Source organism: Anarrhichthys ocellatus, unplaced genomic scaffold (genome assembly GCF_004355925.1).
Source record: "Anarrhichthys ocellatus isolate YVR2014 unplaced genomic scaffold, GSC_Weel_1.0 scaffold28, whole genome shotgun sequence".
NCBI classification, from domain to species: Eukaryota; Metazoa; Chordata; class Actinopteri; order Perciformes; family Anarhichadidae; genus Anarrhichthys; species Anarrhichthys ocellatus.
Genome location: NW_022280058.1, coordinates 1,268,547 through 1,287,612, shown reverse-complemented (window position 1 = coordinate 1,287,612; position 19,066 = coordinate 1,268,547). Strand labels below are relative to the sequence as shown.

At 42.9% G+C, this 19,066-nt stretch overlaps 2 protein-coding genes across 4 annotated transcripts; one reads left to right on the top strand and one right to left on the bottom strand.

The window, feature by feature from the left end:
• The first annotated feature begins 502 nt into the window (after positions 1-502).
• smcr8b (Smith-Magenis syndrome chromosome region, candidate 8b) lies at positions 503-9,194 on the top strand. The gene is made up of 6 exons (XM_031863180.1): positions 503-1,150; positions 2,203-2,615; positions 3,313-4,031; positions 4,181-4,642; positions 5,049-5,544; positions 7,374-9,194. Exons 1-6 carry the CDS (start codon positions 968-970, stop codon positions 7,819-7,821), a joined length of 2,721 nt encoding a protein of 906 aa, XP_031719040.1. The 5' UTR covers positions 503-967; the 3' UTR covers positions 7,822-9,194.
• On the bottom strand, positions 9,135-19,038 carry LOC116392067 (uncharacterized). 3 transcript variants are annotated; one of them, XM_031863209.1, is made up of 21 exons: positions 18,971-19,038; positions 18,469-18,632; positions 18,261-18,369; positions 18,081-18,174; positions 17,806-17,956; positions 17,595-17,712; positions 16,228-16,353; positions 16,024-16,086; positions 15,803-15,925; positions 15,529-15,684; positions 15,359-15,412; positions 14,407-14,633; positions 14,239-14,318; positions 13,294-13,371; positions 13,128-13,205; positions 12,884-12,988; positions 12,669-12,774; positions 11,519-11,588; positions 11,228-11,273; positions 10,483-10,534; positions 9,135-10,364 (listed from the first exon to the last, which is right to left on the bottom strand). In XM_031863209.1, exons 2-19 carry the CDS (start codon positions 18,584-18,586, stop codon positions 11,255-11,257), a joined length of 1,875 nt encoding a protein of 624 aa, XP_031719069.1. In that variant the 5' UTR covers positions 18,587-18,632; positions 18,971-19,038; the 3' UTR covers positions 9,135-10,364; positions 10,483-10,534; positions 11,228-11,254. The 3 variants fall into 3 exon arrangements, with proteins under 3 accessions (XP_031719069.1, XP_031719071.1, XP_031719070.1); XM_031863211.1 differs by lacking the exon at positions 11,519-11,588; XM_031863210.1 differs by lacking the exons at positions 9,135-10,364; positions 10,483-10,534 and having other exon boundaries at positions 11,234-11,273; positions 11,357-11,588.
• Between the last annotated feature and the right edge of the window lie 28 nt (positions 19,039-19,066).

Sequence of the window (19,066 nt, the reverse complement as noted above, 5' to 3'; positions counted from 1 at the left end):
AAAAGGCTAAGTCTAAGAAATTACGAAATACAACAATTCTTAGTTTCAGATCATTATACACTAATGAAAACATAGTTATGAGTAATGCATTCCATCTCTGCCAATAAATACCCCGAAATCCTTCACGCTGGTCATTTACATTTACAATACAATTAATTTAAAATGGTAATAAGTTTAAGATGTATTAAATGTGTACTTGCCAGTTTTTTACATTTCTAAGATTTCACTGGTTTACAGATTGCTGATCTGCCTCCCCTCACTGATATAAATGAGATGAACAAAATAATACCCCCCCCTGTCATTTTAACACAATAAAGTGCAACAGCCCCACAAATTACATCCTCCAAAATGATCAGTTAAATCAACAACTCTGTACAACCTTATAACGTTCATGAAGGATGTATTGCAGCAAAGTCTATTTCCAGCGGATGTTTAAAAAAAAATAAGTTTTTATTTTATTTTGAAACAGGTGACCGGAAGTCTATCGGACTTGACTCGAGACCTTCATGAGGCGCCGCTTTCGCAACAGAAGTGAACGGCACCGGCGTCCGACACATGTGGCTAAATATGGGTGGCGAGGCTTCAGTTTTGCCGGTCAAAATACTTGACACCGAGGCACCGGTAGTGTTAGGGTGAACGTTAGCTCACTGCGGGAAAGAGGAACACAAATCCCGGCTAACCGTGTGACTCTCGCCCGCAGGAAAGTTTCGCTTCTCCGTTTTAAGTTTTCTCTAATGTCTGTTCCTGAAAACGCCCCTTGTTTACGTGACAGTTGTTCAATGGTAGCGGAGAGTTAACGTTTTACACTCGTACTGCTTTTTTAGCTTCGTGGTTGGAGTCAAACTGCGCAACAACTTTTGAACTCTCCGGCTGTTGTTGTTGCGTCCCGTGTGAACAGCTGACTCACAGACGGAAGGCCGGGGCCGCACCGGATCACTGCGATGTTGACCCCCCTCATGGTCTGACGATGATCGGGTCACCGGACCTGCTGGCCTTCACCGGCACCGAGGGGTTCGGGGAAGGAGAGGAGGACCAGGATGAGAGTCTACCTGAGGAATTCTCGGTCCCCCTTCTACCTCCATCCAACCCCTGGACCTCCACCGCCCAGTTCCACAGAGACTTCATACTGGTGGCTGAATTCTCAGAGCAGGTGTGTGTTTTTAGTTTGGATAAAACATTTGAAAGACCAGTTCCTGATGCACTGGGGTGCTTTGAAAAACAGTATCTGTCAGGGACTTAAGATAAGACTTTGATCTCCTGGGGAAATAAAATGTGGTACTATGCATATATTAAAGCTATAAACAAATCATTAAGTAAAATAAAAATATGCAATAAATCCAAATAAGAAGCTCGATACAGAACAATTCCAGAGGCCAGTGTACATAAATGTTCTTTATGCATTAATGTTGAAAATGTGCAAACCCCCCTCCCCCCCCACTAAAACCAAGAGTGCCGTTTCCTCTTACTCCTGTGAGAAGTAACAAAGTGAAGAATATAATAATGTATAATAATTATGGGATAAAAGGTGTAGAAGTTCTGTAGTGTAACCTTAAATAATAGTAATGATAAACATTGCTTAATTATTTTCACCAAACGGCATTCACACATGTGGATTACCTGTGTTTCATTAGTTGTTTAATTTTAGTAAAGTACTTAAGTTCACAAAACAGGAAGCCTGGAATATTTAATTATTTAATAATTATTTTATTAATTCTTTGTGTGGTTATGTTGCTGCATTTTCTCAACAAAATAAACATTGCAGCCCAGTTTCTGTAATGGTGTCGCAACACATGATGAGTTGATTTTATTTAGGAAGTATGAATGAGATTAAGATCTCTAATGCAAGAAAGAGCCGTCGGTCGGTCACACAAAGCAGCCATCGTACACTCAGACACAGGCATTGAAACACACCAGTGTTATTCATTCAGTGTTCTCTCAGAGGGACGAGTGTCTCAAAGAAGTCGGGTGCATAATACTGGAGATCAGTTCAGAGTTGGTTTTAGGAACTTTTAAAACTGTGAAAACACAGGTATGCTGATGTCTCCTCAGTGTCAGTGACAACATCCAACCAGGGCTGCAATGATGATGATGGGTGATACAATATTGATTGAAATAGTTTGCGTCAAACTACCCATCCTCCACACATCACACGGCTTTATGAGTGCAGTCTGCAGTCATTTTTCCATATTTTCTGATCTGTAGGTGGGACCCAGACCTGTACTCACAATACCGGACGTCCCCAGCGTCATCGGATCGTTTGACCTCAACCACTTCTCTGTCCGCATCATGTCGGTGGACTACCAGGCCTCCGGCCCCTCCCAGGCCCATCCTGCCTCCGCCGGGCCCCACCTCAACTTCAGCGAGGACTCCATAGTGGTCCTGGGCGATTCTGCGGAGGACGCGTTTGCGTACGTTCACCACGTGACCCTGTATGACCTGGAGGCCCGGGGCATGGTGCGTCCCTTCTGCATGGCGTACGTGTGCTCAGACCAGAACAAGCTGATGGAGAACTTCTCTGAACTGTCGGCGAGCTTCTCGAAGGCCTCCGACAGCCTCAAGACGGGAAACAGACAAGCGTTTTCTATGGAGCTGCAGAGGAAACTACAGGAGCTCGAGTAAGATTCTGATGTACTTTGATTGAATAACAATATTCCAACGTATTGGAGCTCCACCACTGGCTACTTGGCTGATATTATCTTATCATTGAGATATCCATATTGGCCAATTCGTTGCCTGATAACAGATTGCAGTACAGAGGGGATCATCCCTATTATCTCAGCGTTCTATGTCATTGATATTAACTAACGTCGTAAGTTCTATCTTCGCATTTCAAATTACAAACGAGTGAAGGGAATGCAGTGTGAATGGTAAAAATCTCTTCCCGCAAATTTGAGAGGAGTAGGTTTCAAGGTTTATAACATCAGTCGGACTGTAATCTGTGGGACAAATGACACCTTTTGTGATGTGTATGTGTTCGGCCGACCAATAGAAACACTGCGCTGCATTTGGAAATGAAGAAACTATGATTCCAGCTTCATATTTAGCACATTATCAGACTGTGAAATGCAGCGTGGGAAGTAAAAAATTATCCTACAGAGTAACTTAACATACTGAAAATCCTTTCTGACCTCCAGTGGTTCACCTTCTCACCTCGCTGCAGTGATGTACAGGTGTACTCCCGGCCCCTGTGACATCACTGTTGGGTGTGGTTACAGGTGCAACAGAGCAGGCTGGAATCATTTAACCAAAGAGGGCAGTAGAATGCTGTTTTACTCTCTGTTGACTGAATAAACTCTCTCTCGACTGTTTCAGGTACACACGGTTGAGTCTGCTACAGGAGGCAGAACTTCCGATGGCGACCAATGGGTCCACAGAGGAGGGAGATGAAGCAGATGAGCTTGAAGCTGTGGAGCGTCAAATCTTACATCATAGAGACCTCCTCCGGCAGGTCACTTCCTACCCAAACAGGAAGATGAAACATCCTGACTTCCTGCCTTACGACCCAGCCGACTCCCTCACTGATCCGACTGCGTTACTGCCTCCTGAGCGCTGCTCCCCCCCTTCCACCTCCCGCAGGTCTTCTGAGCTCCGCCTGAAGCCTCTGGAGGAGCTTTGCAACAACTACTTCCTGACGCTGATGAAGGAGCAGCTCGCTGACATAGAGCGCCGCCTACGTGGCGACAGGAGTGTGCTGCGAGCGGCTCGGGTCACACGGTCGTTGTCCCGGAGGACAACGCTCACCAGCTTCCTGTTTGACTTGTGGAGCCCGGAGGATGGAGATGAGGAGGAGAGAGAGAGCAGGAGCGGTGTGGAGGCGTTTCAATCAGAACCGATGAGCCTGGAGTCATTCTGCTCCTGCGTGGAGGAGATCCCCATCAAACTGGAGGCGGGAGAAGCCGGGACAGTCACCCCTGACCCCAATGGTCCCACAGATATGACAGGAAGTGTGAGCAGCGGAGACAGCATTGAAGTGCTCGGGACGGAGAAGTCCTACCGGACGCAGCACGTCGGCGCTGGATCTGACAGCAGAGGTATGAAGAGCAACTAGTTGGTTATTTAAATAGTTTTATTAGAATGATGGTGGCAATTTATAGATTTCACCTTAAACTCTTGGATATGGTGTCATTTTAGCACACATTTTACAGTTGATCAGTTAATGACACGGTTCCCTCTTCAACAGAAACAGCAGTTGGGATGACGGACACCTCTTACAGGCGAGCCGCAGTAGATTCAGGCTTCAGAAGCGCGCGAACATACGCCAGACGAGCCAACAGCGAGGACAGCATCGAGGTGCTGAGTACCACCGAGTCCATCTGTCCCGACGACCTCACTGCCATCACGGAGGAAGAAGCAGAGCACCAACCTCTGAGTAACGGCTCTGAGATCGAGGAGGAGACACGGACAGAGTGTACATCTGACAATGTCCTCAAAGAGGAGAAGACACCGACTGCAACTACCTCATTAAATGAGGACGAAAACAAAGAGCCTGCTCAGGAAGATGACGGTCGTGTTGACAGAGGAGAGGCCTTTAAGCAAATAACTGGTGGTAGTGGTGGTGAAGTTATAGGGAAAGAGGAGACGGTCTTTAATTGTTTGAAGAGCAATCAAGTCCATGAAGACAAGATGCCCAAACTACTGCAAGGTAAAACATCTGCTTCAACACTCGTGTCTAAAGCCCCGTTAAAACAAGATTTAAGTCTATGTCACACACACAGTAAAGTGTAGGAGTTTTGAGACTAAATACAAACAGAGATCGGTCGGCTGCAAATGATTCACACAGTAATGTATTCCATGGAGTAAATAACTCTTTGATAATTACAGATCTGCAGTTATATTTTATCAAATGATAACTCAGGTTTATTAAGGCTCTATTTTTTGTATTTTTGGCCATTATTTCTAGTAATTGCTGACTCGTGTTTCTTTCCCCTTTGGACTGTTGCCGAATCTTGAGAATAACTTGATGATAAAATGTTATTATTACTTATAGGAACGAGGGACAAAACTACTGCAAATATATTCTTTAATGTGCAGTGAAACTGTTTTATTAGTTGAAGAAGCAGCGGAGTCGAAGCCTCAGTGGTCTGAAGTCCAACAGGCTGTGCGGGCGCTGCCTGACCTTCGTGTCCACTTCGCGGCTGAGGCTGACCGGTGGTCTCCGCCCAGCGCTCCTCTCAGGCTGCTGAGCATCGACGAGGGGTCCGACTGCACCAGCGTCACCGGCTCCTCAGACCCGCTCTCTCTCACCCAAACCGTCCACAGCAGCACCCGCTTGGATCAGAGGAGGAGGAGGAGGAGGAAGGCGGGACTCAGAGCCCTCCGGTTCCTCAAACAGAACTCGTTCTCCCAGCATGCTGTGTTTTGTCTCCTGAGCGGTCGGCCGCTGGTCGTCATCGGCGGAGACGAGAGTTCGGTCAGAAAGCTGGTGGACGCTCTGAGCCTCTTCCTGCCGGCTCCTGGTCCTGATGGGAACGCCGTGATGCTGTGTTTGACCTCGCCGCTCCAGCTGAGCGACCTGCTCACCTGGAGACTAATAGGACTACACAGGTACTCCATGAGACACGTTAACCTGCATTGACATTTACCAAAAATGCATTTTGAGCTTCACCAGAGTACTTTCACTACAGTTATTTTGTACATTCACTGTACTAACGCTGCCCTTAAATCAGTATTTTTATACTGACAATGGATGAAATTATTATGTGTAAGGCAGTGGCGGGCCGTGCATTTTATACCTGGGCCTTCACTGCTGTCCTGCAGCTGAAAAACAGCTACGGTCATTATTTCTTTAGTGTAAAAATGAAGCCAACACCTATCTGCAGAGAATACGCCGGGAGTGCGTCTCCTCTCTGCTCTGACTGCAGCTGGGACTGCTGCGCGAGTTACCGCCTGTGAGTGCTTTGGGGCGGCGGAGGGGCAGCACCCGCTGCTCGTTCACGACAGTAACTGTAGAACGGTAGTCCTTTAACGTCACAAAAGTCTCCAATAACACCAGAACAAGTCGCTAGATTTGTCACTAGTAGCTTTTGACAAAAAAAGTCGCCATGAGGGTTTAGAAAGTCGCCGGATTTAGCGAGAAATTCGCTAAGTTGCCAACACTGGCACCTGCTAAATATGTCCCGAGAGCAACACTGGATGTAACGATGGTTCCTACCACATATTAAACCAAGCAATAATCCAATCTTCATAAAAACAAGTTGTACAAATAATAATATATAAACAAGCATCTTAAAGCTACTGCAGATGTAAAAACAAACGCAGTTCACTTACCAGAGCTGCTGTTCACTATTTAAAGACAAAGTCCTTCCTCCTTTCTTTGTTAACAAAGAGTTTAATCTCACGGTTGTTCAGTACATCCGTGCGTTTTAGTTCCAGTAAGAAGTCCTTCTCGATTCATGGACGCCAGTGAAGACAGTCGAGCCTCCCCAGTTGTATTTCTTGAATACGTTTTAATGCGTTTGAGGGCTGAAAATGTCCGCTCGACAGAGGCAGCAGATATTGGCATCGTCACCGCCCAACATGTCAGGCTAGCCCACTGACCAATCACGTACTTGTAGACCAGCTAGCAGGCTCTGGCACGTCAAAGAATACGCCCAACATGTCAAACTAAAGATCTGATTGGTTGAAGAATATGACAATCAACAATATCGTCCCCATTCACTTAACCTGCAAAGGGATTCACTTGTGAGTCTGCAGGCCTCGGGCCTCTGTTCTTACCTAGAGACTCAGAGGTGAAATCTGATTGGATAAAAGCTCTACTTAAAACAAGCTGCACTGGAAGCAGAGCAACTGAGGAAGACAGTAGCTGTGCAATGAGAAAATAAGATAATGAGAAAAATATTTTTATAAATTATAATACATGTAGTGTATTTAAGAAAAATTTTGTGATCCTGTTTAGGTTAGCAGAGACGGCCTTGCAGGCCCTGACGGCCTGCCACTGGTGTAAGGTGTCGCTCTATGAAACACTTTAGTGTCTTTTTAAGCTCATTTTTGTTTTTTGTTTTCTAGCCCACAACAGTTTTGGTTCACTCTCACTGCTCTGATCATCATACGCGACCTGCTCAGCACTAAACCGACACAGATAGCAACTAGCTGGTGAACTTAGTTGAGAGTTTGGCAGCTAAAAATCTCCACTTCACAAACTCTTGCTAACTCAGCAGTTGGTGGAGAGCAAAATCAGGGCATGCTGAACTCATGCTTAGCAGTAACACAACTCCAAATGAATGCTAAAGTCGCCTTGTGTCTGTTTTCGAAGTGTAAATAAGCAACTATTTGCTAACACGTTCACCGCATTAACTTTATAAGGTGACAAAATGTTGTGTTTACGTCTTCTGTTGGCTGCTTCTGTTACATCCTCTCCTCTTCTTTCTGTCCAGATCATCCTCCAGCTCTTCGGCCAGCATTCTTCACTCTCTGACTCGCTACAGTCGTTATTTGGCGCTGTTGGATCTGGACCAGAGGACGCTGCGTTGTCCATCGTACTCCGGCTCCCTCGTCGGCAGACTGGCCGATCCTCACACCGGCATCAGCCGAGGCATCACCTACCTGCTGCACCTGGAGAGCTGCCTGACTGCACTGGCCAACCGGGCTCTGCTGTACACGTGTAATCCTGCTTCGGGTCGTCCAAACACCGCTGCAGGCAACAATGGCGGAGGAGAAAAGGACTTCCCGTCCACGCCAGTATGTTGCAGCAGTGAGCACGATTTGCGAGTGATGCATTTCCTTAGTGACCTCATCAAACAGCACCACGCAGGACGTGGACCACCGGTTTTAAGGATCTCTTACAACTCGATGCACCTGCACAGAAATACATATGCAGCATAACACTGGATGGACAAACAACATCATAAAGATGGTCTATAATAATACCTACAACCAAATGCAATGAGTTGTGTTGTCTGGCACTGAGGAATCACGCTTATATGTTTTTATCTGCAGTGTTGAATGTTAGTGTGTTTGCATGACTTTTACTGATTTATGTTTTTATTCCGTGGGTCGTGTCTCTTTGGATTACTGTGAACAAGTGCACTAGTGCCTCACTGGCACCAAATCATTTCCCCATGCTGGCTCAATCAATGAAGTACTTCTTTTTATTGGAGTGTGTTTTTAAAATGAAGGCTTATTACAGAATCACACGTGAACTCTTTGTAATTTAAGATAATTGAGCCACATATGAACACTGTGCAAAAAGAAACTGTGACCGATGTGAGATTACTGTTCAGCCAGCATAGTTGTTGCTTGTAGTTTGCGGATCTTGGTGGTACCACATGGACTGGTAATTATTTACGTTTTATAAACAGCCTTGACTGTAACTTGCTCTGTTATTTTAACTTTAGCTGCATTAGAATAAGAGACTGCTTCTCTCGGGGTTTATGCCAGCTGAACATTTAATATGACTGTTCTCTTAAAACAAGCACAGTTCAGCTGAATTGCCAGGTTGTAAACAAGAAACCTTTTTTGAGTAATTTTACCGGTTCATGTGGAAATTAAAACACTAGAAATTAGAATAGAAATGACATTTGTCTCCCTTCAGTCCATTCATGTCTGTACGGTAACAATGAAGCTAAAGCCAGCAGCAGGCTAACTTAGCTTAGCACAAAGACTAGAAATACAGATCCAATGGTAACAAAAACCAAAAGACAAACTGCTTTTTTACAGGGAGGTTATGTGCCACTTCTCAAACTGTCGAACTTTTCCCTGAAGTCTGTCTGAAAAAGGAGGAGCTTCTATCTAATTTTAAAAATCTATTTAGACTTAAAATGAGCTAGATTACATTTAGCTTGGCTCACATTATACTTGCCATAGTAGCCCACATATGATTTATGTATTATATATGTTTTTAAACATAATTGGAGCAGCAGAACATTTAGTTTAAACCCTTTTACTGCACAAACCTTGTGTACTGCAAGTTTTAGCTGACTCTGAATACAGGAAACGTTTACACATACGAGACCTTATTCTGATTAAAGATAAAATGATTTCAAAAGGACAGAATATCTTCCAGGACTGTGCCATGTACTTACTTTTAGTCAAATTTAATTAACAGGACAACGTCTTCCTTCTGTTTAACACTTCACTGTTATTTTAGCAGTTTGATTGATTGATGCAAATATGAGCCAAGTTTAGCATGTGTGTATTTACTCTGAATTCTAAATTGAGCAACATAAGCAATAAAAAACAGCGTCAAAGCATGAAAACGGTCACTTTTTCCTTTTATTTGCCAAATTCACATGATTGCCTCATATGCATTAAAAGTTAATATCCAAAAGTATTTTTAATAAAGTCATGAACATAAGCACCACTCAATTAAAACCATCACCAGAAGAACAAAACAATATGATTTCAGCATGCATCAGCTGTGGATTATAAAGAGGCTTTATATCAAACACTTATAGTTTGGTTGTTTTATATGTAATGGGAGAGGATCAGTCCCACGTAGATAAGCCAGTTAATCAATTAGTTTACTCATTAACAATAACCGAGAACATATGGGATTGATCGATTAACTGTTATTTGTTAAGATGAGAAGCCACAGTGTGGTTTCATAAACCTTCAGGAGCAATATAATTTAAAGGTTATAGTCTATGAACATAGTATAGTATAAAAGTTGTGGTATAGTGCGTCATTAAAACGTCATAGTATGTCTGAAAATGTCATAATGTAGGATTTCATAAAGAAGCCATAAAATAATATAGTATAGTTTGTCATTAAAGTCATTGTATAATATATCATAAAACGTGTCAAACAAAAGTAGAACAAATGTATAGTATATTACATCATGAAAAGTAAAAAAGGTCATAGTATATTAGGTCATAAAGTCATAGTAGGGAAGGCCATAAAAAGTCAAAAAAGCAAAAGTATGTCATCAAAGGTTTTAAAAAGTAATCAATATAGTCAATATGTCAAGTGTCATAAAAAAATCATAGTATGTCATATTTTTCAAAAGTTATATTTCATAAAAAGTAAGAAATAGTCACTACAGTATGTCAAAACAATAGTTTAGTATACATTTATTTATTCTGAAAATAAAATCTTATATTTTACATTACCATTCTAAATTAAGCAACATAAGCAAAAACAACAGTTTCTGTTTATTTACTAACATCACATGATTGCATCTTATGAGCATTTGTAACAAAAGATAACACCCAAAAGCATTTTCACAAGTTCATCAGCATAATGAACTGATCAAGTCATTGACGCACGAAGCAACATAAAGTGTCTCTATGACGTCATGAAAGAAGGACAATGAGGAAGTCTCTCCATCTGTCCAGTTCCATCCTGACGTCTAAATAAAACATTTCAGACGTTATCTTGTGGCTCCTCCAGCTCTCCACTGCTCTCCATCAGTCTGGAATCAGGCCCAGCTGCAACAACCGAAAGGACAAAAAAAAACAAAAACATGTATTTCAGCATTAATGATCAGCTGTTGGGAGTTAAAAAGTCGGCTTTATATCAAATACAGAACTGAGAAGCAACACTTACAGTTTGATTGTTTTATGTGTAAATGGAGCCAGTAATCAGAGAGCAGATCAGCCTTGAGGGATGAAAACAAGATACGATTACTACTCAGATTATTTCAAACTTTATCAGTACTGATATGATAAGCCAATTAATCAATTAGTCGACTCACTAAAAATGTATTGAGAACAATTAGGATTAATCTAAACTGTCATTTAAGTTTAAAAACCTTGCGTGTTTACCGTGTTACTGACGTGTAGCTGTACGGTTTGAGAGTTTACTGGATTAAAGCAGCTCTACTTCTTGGTCCTCATGTTGGACTGAGGGCAGACTGGACGCTACACTGACTCACTATCAAGTGGTATTACAGGACAGGGCAGGCTGGGGCTAACTGGTTAGCATGCACATATCAGTAGAGATCTCTACAACACAAGACATACACGTCTTAGACTTAATGTCAACACTGTACCCTCTCCCATGCGGTTGATAATAATAGTTCATCGTTACTAAAAGATTAAGATTCAAGCCATATCTTACACATTGTACCTTTAACGGCTGGTGGTGGCAATGAGCCAGGAAAGGCGGGAAGACGACGACTATTATCCGATTTAACATTGCAGGATTTACAGTTTGCTCTCAAAAAGAAAATATATGAGCCACAACTACAGAGAAAAAGACACTTCAGACTTTATTCTTTAAAGGTGCATTATGAAATTTAAAAAAAAAGGACCCAGAGGAGGAAACAGCTGATGACAGTTGTGGGACTTACAGCCGGTGGGGCCTTCACGTGTACAGTTTAACAGCCACTGGACTGTCTACATGAGGAGACACAAAGGGTTAACTCAACACCACAGAAGACGCATTGTGAAGGATCACCACATGTGACAGAGCGACTTACAGTAGGTGCTGATCACCACCACATCAGGAGAGGTCATGTAAAGCAAGGCAACAGATCAGATCCACGGCCTTTTAGTGACTTTTATACTCCAGCGTGAAAGGAAAATAGGAAACGTTCACATAAAGGTTGTGGTGCTTTTGTTAGGAATTAAATCTCACTCACTGGTCCCAGTTCTCTGTTGAAGAAGACTGAGTGGATACAATGGCGGAAAGAAATAATAATTTATCCCCATCTGACAGAGAAACAAAGACATGCTGTGTTTTGTGGCTGTGGACGCTATTTGCAAGACTTAACTCCTAATTGACCCGTCGCTAAGACGCGCTGCTTCTATGTAAATATCATTTAATTCTTTCGGTGAATAAAAAAGCAATTTCAGAGAGACGCAGCAGGAGGATCTACAATATGTGTTTGAAGCATATATCCAGGATGTCAAACGGATTCATCAGTGAAAAGATAAAGACAGAAGCTACAGACCAGTGTGTGAAAGTGAACCACATCACCTGATGATGTTCTTGTAAAGCCGGGTTGGTCTTTATTTGCCGTTACAGTCAATAAAAAGCAAAAGCAGCATGTTTACATTCAGTGTACCTTCAGCAGCTAGCGTAGCATAGAAGTGCAAATGCTAGGTATTGATGTGCCAAAGTACTCTGCTAATGTTAGCTCCAGATCTTTTTATGTAGAAATGTAACGTTTTATAAACGTAGATCTCATTCCAACCTCTCAGGGTAAATAGTACCACTGTTACACGTTAACACTATTTAACCACGACTCCAAAAAAAAAAAACCACACTAAAACCAGCCTGAAAATGAAGAACATCTGAAACGATAGCATGAGAGTCTGTGGATAATCGGTAGCTTAATTGATAATGAAAATTGTTAGTTGCAGCTCCGATGTCATTAAAAAGCAGAGCTTCAGACCAACTTTTTTTTGCCGCTGTCCCAATCAGAGTCTGATATAGTTACATTGACCTAAATGCTAAGCCCGCTTAATCCAACACATCTTATTTTCCACAATAAGCTTAAACTATTAATACAAGTAAAAGATGAACTCCTGACGTTGACCTTACACAAGCTTAACTGAGGTCTTTAGGAAGTGCTGCTGTGCGACAGACCTGTGAGGTAAGGAGTTGGTGCAGTTCCTTCATGTTACCACCAGGTGTCGCCAATGAGAGCAAATAACTTATTTGCTCTTAAATATATATCTAAGAGTACTGATCATTTTTAACCTATTTGTGATGATTCAACACCCACACAAGCATGTTGAGGGTTCAGTGCATTGATCCTTTATTATGAGAAAGACATCCACACACACCTGTCGTGTTCTCCACCTCCTGTGAGCTCTCCTGTACGAAGGATCTGAGCCGTTCTGGGCTGGAGGACAAACGGTCCCACAGCCACCTGAGAGCCCACATGTTATCCTGAGAGACAGAGAAATGTTACTGGGTGAAACGTTTGGATCTTCATGGGGATAAGGGACATGGAAACCGTTCAGCTCTTTGGAATAAATGTCTGCAAACAGGAGGTTACCTTAAACGTCTTGAGCACAGGGACGGCCGGACTCAGAGCAGCGCTAACGATTCTCCCACATAAAGCCCCCGTTACCAACAGCAGCAAAGCCTGATCTGGGTACACCTGTAAACACACGCACGCACACACACACGCACACACACACACACACACGCACACGCACACGCACACGCACACGCACACACACAGTTTAGTACCCGCTGGTAACATCCATGTGTACATGTGTAGATCACAGCGTGCTCACCTCCTGAAAGAAACGTGGGATCTGTATGTTTGACCCGTGCCGGTCGAGCAGTATCGATTCCACAACAACCTTCGCTTCCTAAAGTCCGGACATGAGAGACAGAATGTAAACAACTACTGCTGGGAACAAATGGAAAATAAGCTGTAAATAAACAAAAAATACATACGTGTAGAAACTGTGGGCTTGGTTCTGGGAGAGCGGTGAGTGTGTTGACGACTGTCAGTAAACTGGTCCAACACTGAGACTGGATCAGAAAGGTATCAGACGTACGATCACAAGCAAGTCTAACTTTAATCATATAGCACGTTCATACACATAAGGGGACAAAATAATCATTGACAATCGCTTTGTCACAACAAGCACACAAACTATTAAAGACAATATTTAAAACAGAAAAAAAGTCATGTCAGTCACTGGGAGCTCATAAAATAAACTCAGCTTTGACAGATGAGAGGTCCGGGTAGCTCCTAGCATGTCCTCCACCAGACTTAACAGTCCACAATGTATTATCTATTTACAGCTATGTATTTATTCATCCAAAAACTTATGAATCAGTCTGTATTTACAAGAATGAACAGTTTGTATGTTATATTAAGAAGAGCCGGTTACTGCGATTACTCCAAGCAGCATGGGAAAGAATTAAAATATGAATTACTGGAACATGTTTTTTGCTTTTTCTGTCTGAATAAGTCGCAAAATTTGTCACGGGTTGCCTTTTAGAAATAAGGTCACTCAGAGGGTCTGAAAAGTTGCAAAATTGAGCTTTAAAATTGCCAAGTTGGCAACACAGAGTGTGGATGTGACGATAGTTCATCACGGTGCAGCGCTTGGGTGTTAATTTGATCAGCACAGATTAGACTATAACGGAGACTGACCGGCCATTCAGTGAAAATAAATCTGAGAACGGATCAGTGACATGAAACATCAAATTCCTGCAAAGAAAAAAAAAAAGAAAAAAGAAAAAATAATAATAATAATAATTCGCAATAATCTATTATTCTTTTCCTCACGGAGGTCTGAATGCCAGTAATGTACGTGAAACGCTTCACTGAAGTGGAAAGTCACAACAGTTTGTTGTGAAACTGAACAGAGACGAGCGTGTCGGACTTACGTCAGTGAAGACGGCGGAGCAGCATCTCTGAACCCGGAGAGCAAACCTCACCAGCAGAACGTGTGGAAGCGGCACCGCATCTAGAGAGAGAAGACACTTTGACTTCTTTTTGTTTTTTTAAAAAGGTAAGAAAGCAAAAATCTATAATCCATCCACAGCATGCCTGACCTTTGATTGGCTGCCACGCTGCATCAGAGAAGCAGAGCTGTGCCGACTGACTGACCACCAGCTCCGGTGCTGTTGCCGTTTTAAAGAGGCGGAGATAAAAGAGGAAGAGGTGTGGAGTGAAGCGCAAGGCGGGAGCGTTCACCGAGGGGAACAAACTGTGCAGGCCGCCCGTTACGGTCCCATCCATGCACATGAAGAACGGGATGAGGTCTCGTACCTGCTGGAGACTGGTGGAGAAACAGAACAAAGCACCGGTCATGTCTCAATGATGTATAGATCTAGCCTATGTTATGTTACGGTTACAGTTGTAATAACTACTTTTAAAAAAACAGGGGAACCCTCATGAGCTTTGCTTTTATGTATCAATATCATTATAAAATAGAAGAAAATGAAGATCCCTAGAAGAATATTTGTAAATTCAATTACAGCATATTTTAATACAATTTAAATTCGGCTCCGAGGGAATAATTTTAATTGGACATTATGATATTATTATGTGCGTTTGCTCAACCGGCTCTCTCAGGGCGTGAAAATCAAAAAGCGTTGTGCCAGCATGGGATGCATAATTTATCAGAATCAGATCATACAGAATATATCCTCAAATGTAATGAAAGTACATGTATGTATTTGAAAATTCTAGTAAAGTTTTTTTTTTTTTAAATTTAAGATCAGACAGATGGTGAAACTATCGCCGCAGATGGCGAGCTGGACGTGAATTAAAGGGCAGAACAGAAAACAGGCAAATGAGTGCAACACGTCACCTGAACGGCCTTTATAGAGACCAACGCTTACAGTCAGTGGACCCTTCATTCATGTTTAACCAATCGCCTGGGAGGTCAAGTCTGTTCAATTTCTGTGGTTTAACATCACAAGAGTCGACGGAAATATTGTAAATATAACCTCATACCTCAATCTAAACCATTGGAATATTTGGGACTATTTGAACACTCACCGCTGGGAATCATCGCTCTCGATGACTCGTAGGTAGCGACACAATTCTCTGTACCTGCAGACGGTAAGAACACAGCCAGCTTTGGTTTTATTAGCAGTTGTGAAAGGCAACGGTGTGTGTGTGTGTGTAGAAATGTGTGTGCGTGTGTGTGTGGTGTATCCGTTTTGTACCTGTGCTGCCGCTGTAGTAGTTCTGTTCTCAATATAACTACAGAAATCTGTTCAATCAGGAAGTCCTTCTTGCCTTTGTCTTTGCGGAACCCCGTCACGTTCTGCCCCTTCAGCACCGACACCAGCAGGACGTCATCCCACGGACGAACACACAGGCTGAATGAAGCACACACACACACACACACACACACACACACACAAAGTTACAGTAATGCATGAAAAGGCTTTTATGTTTAAACTGCTGCCTCGGAGACACGTTTGAAGACACACACACCTGTTCTTCACGCGCTTCAGCTCAGCGGGGAAATTGAACCTCCTGTAAAAATCCTGCAATTTGTGGATGAACTCCGGGGTTAAATCGGTCATCACCATCTGTCTCTGCACGGACGCTATTACCCTGGAAAACACAAACAAGGTAAATATCCAAATGAATTAGTTTCAGACAGGACACAGCATGGGTTCTCTGTGTGTGTGTGTGTGTGTGTGTGTGTACACCTCTGAAGTAACACCAGTCTGGCTTCAAAAGCATTAGCAAGGGGAGACTGTGAGATGTAAGTCCTGTAGAGAATCATATCGACAAAAGAAAATTACTACACAGAGAGCAAAAAAGCTGCTAAGATAAACATTTAATCTAGAACAGGAAATGCTATTCATGCTGTGCGTGTACACGTGTGTGTGTGTGTGTGTGTGTGTGTTCACCCTGAGACTTGGAAATGGCGAACGAAGTCCTCAGTGGCTCCCAGCCTCATGATGGCAGCAGCTCTGCCTTCCCGTTTATCTGCTTTGTCCAGGAACGATGACACAAACTCGTACACAGGCGTGTAGCTGCAAAACAAAACAGAAAAAATTGAATTCTAAAAATGTCACTTTAGTTAATAATGTTAGAGACGACATAAAGTAAGACTGGTGAAACAGCCAGTTGGTGTATTTGCAGCCATCATTTTAATTGTTAACTGCATGTGGATGTCTCCGTCAAAATACGTTTGTGTGTTTTTCAGTCTGGACTGTTTTCGATGGTTTGAGCTAGGCTCCAAATCTTTAAGGGGCGCTCCAGTGATTTATTATTGCATTTCCATAAAGTTATATGGAAGTCATAAATATTAAAAAAAATATTGTAAGAATTGTCAAAATCAATGCAGCAGACATCCTGACTTTTAGTACCCAGTGTGTGTCAATAACCAGAAACACTGGATCCTACATTTCCCATAATGCATCTGGATAGCATCCTCCGTGCTCAATAAATACCCACAACTTTCAAACTCCACACCTCCAGTTTGTAACGTCATCAGACCCAAAGACGTTGTACAACTAGTTTAACATTCTGGGGAGAACATAAGATTACAAGTAAACTGAAATTTTGGGAGAAAATTGTTGAGTGCCCCTTTAATGCTACAGCGCACGCTTCCGTCTCAGCCCGTGCACGTTCATGAGTTATAGAAAGTGTGTACAAACACTGTAGGTTACTACCTTTTGATTTGCACTATCCGGTCATGCTAACATCAGAATGTCACAACACGTGCCCCATTAAAAAAGTGCCATGACCCATGAGTATATTGGATAATATTTAAAGGGTAGCTAACGTTAGCTTACCTTGAACAAGCTAACTTTACGTCTACAAGCCTCACGTGCAGAGCGTTTGGTTGCATAACGTTACGCACTGTAAAGAATGACCAAATAGGTTCATAAACAACTTTTTAGGTTATAGTTTTGCTAGCTTCTCCAAAAAGTGACGAGGTGACCCAATGCTAGCCCACAAGAACATCAGGCACACGACATCAGCCCCCGGGAGAAGAATTAAGTTTTTAGGGAGTCCCCTTTATGCTAGAGCATTTTTGGGGTTTTGGAATGACAATGTTCAACAATTATTTATGGGTTCAATGTTTGCGTGTCCGCATATCTTCGACCGCATGGTTTTGGATGTTCATTTGGTGCAGACGTTAATGGATGAGGATGAATCCTAATGACTTTCATGTATTACAGATCCCCGATTCATAAATGGGGCGAGATCATCTGGACGGATTTCAGTGTCCTTTCCACATCATAGACAGCTCTGCTCCGTCACTCACTCGAAGACGAGGCCTTTCTGGTTCGAATGGTCCAGACCGCATTGCTCCAAAGTCTGTCCCTTCAAGAAGGACGAGAACTTTGCAGAGAGCCCGTGTTTGAAGCTCTGCAGCATCGTGTCTGGACAAGAGGAAGACAAACCCAGTGACGGTGAAATGTAATAACAATCAAAACAACAAGTGGTTCAGTCTGAGGATTTGTATTTTTAAGTACCTGCATGTCGGAGGTGAGAATCTATTTCAGACAAAGTTAGGTTGAAAGGCTGAAGTCCTCCCAGCAGCGAGCCGTTTCTCAGGTTGTTCCAGAAGTCGCTCCTCTTGTGGCTGTTGCAGTGACACACACCGCAGCAACACCACATCTGACACTGAACACACACACACACACACACACACACACACACACACACACACACACACACACACACACACAGAGTTTTGATACCTGTGTTCTTGCTGTGTATATAGTTTAAAGTCTACATCAACACATACCAATGACGCCAGCTTGTCGCAGATGTAACAGAAGCACTGATCACACATCAGCTGGTTACCGGCCGCAGGAGCACCGATCTCACAATCTGTAGCCCTGAGCAGCACAGAGGAGAGGAGGGCGTGATCATCTCTGATGGAGGTCAGTATATCACAAAATGTGTGATGCAACAATTCACTCACGTAAATGCATGCAAGGGACAGTCGTAACGTGCATGAGGCAGGACCTCAGCGCGGCGGGAGAAGGTGATGACCAGGTCTTCATCCAGAGCACTGGGAGATACAACACGGTCTGAAACACAAGAAGAAGAAGAAGAAAGCAGCTGATGACCATTTGCAACATGAACAACCTTCACATGCTGCTGGTGTGGACAGTAAACACAGCTGTTACCACTCTTCTTCATGTCCTCCACCTCCACGATGAGAACCGAGGGATCACTGCAGGATATGTCCTCTTCATCATCATCACTGAGGATGATGATCTCTCCAGTGTCCACAGCTGTACCCATCAGAAAAGTTTGGCAGGGAAAAGAAAAGGCAATCCCACCACGTGTCCTGTAAGATGTTGGTGAGTGAGTCACACATGAAACCCTTCATGAGTTGCTGGTTTGTCAGTATTCTGGGAAGGGACCCGATTCATGTCAGTAAAATATACCGGACACATCATCTAGATGAGACGTTAGCGTGTCTTTGTTTCCAGAACCGAACAAACCACATTATCGAACTTTTAAGAAGCTTACCAGCTTTCCGCGAGGCAGGAAACAGAAAGTTAAATACGTGTAAAGACGGTCGCAGATTGTGTCAACATTAACAATGTACTTCTTTACTACAAAATATAGATACAAAATACGTTTATGTAGTTGTTTTAGTTTTTTTAGCGACAGCTGTCTTACCTTTGTTGTTCAAAATTAAAGTTGTTTTTTTTGGCGCCCGGGCGTTCTCCAAATTCACCGTGACCGGATATGACGTTTCCTTTTCTTCTTTGTCGT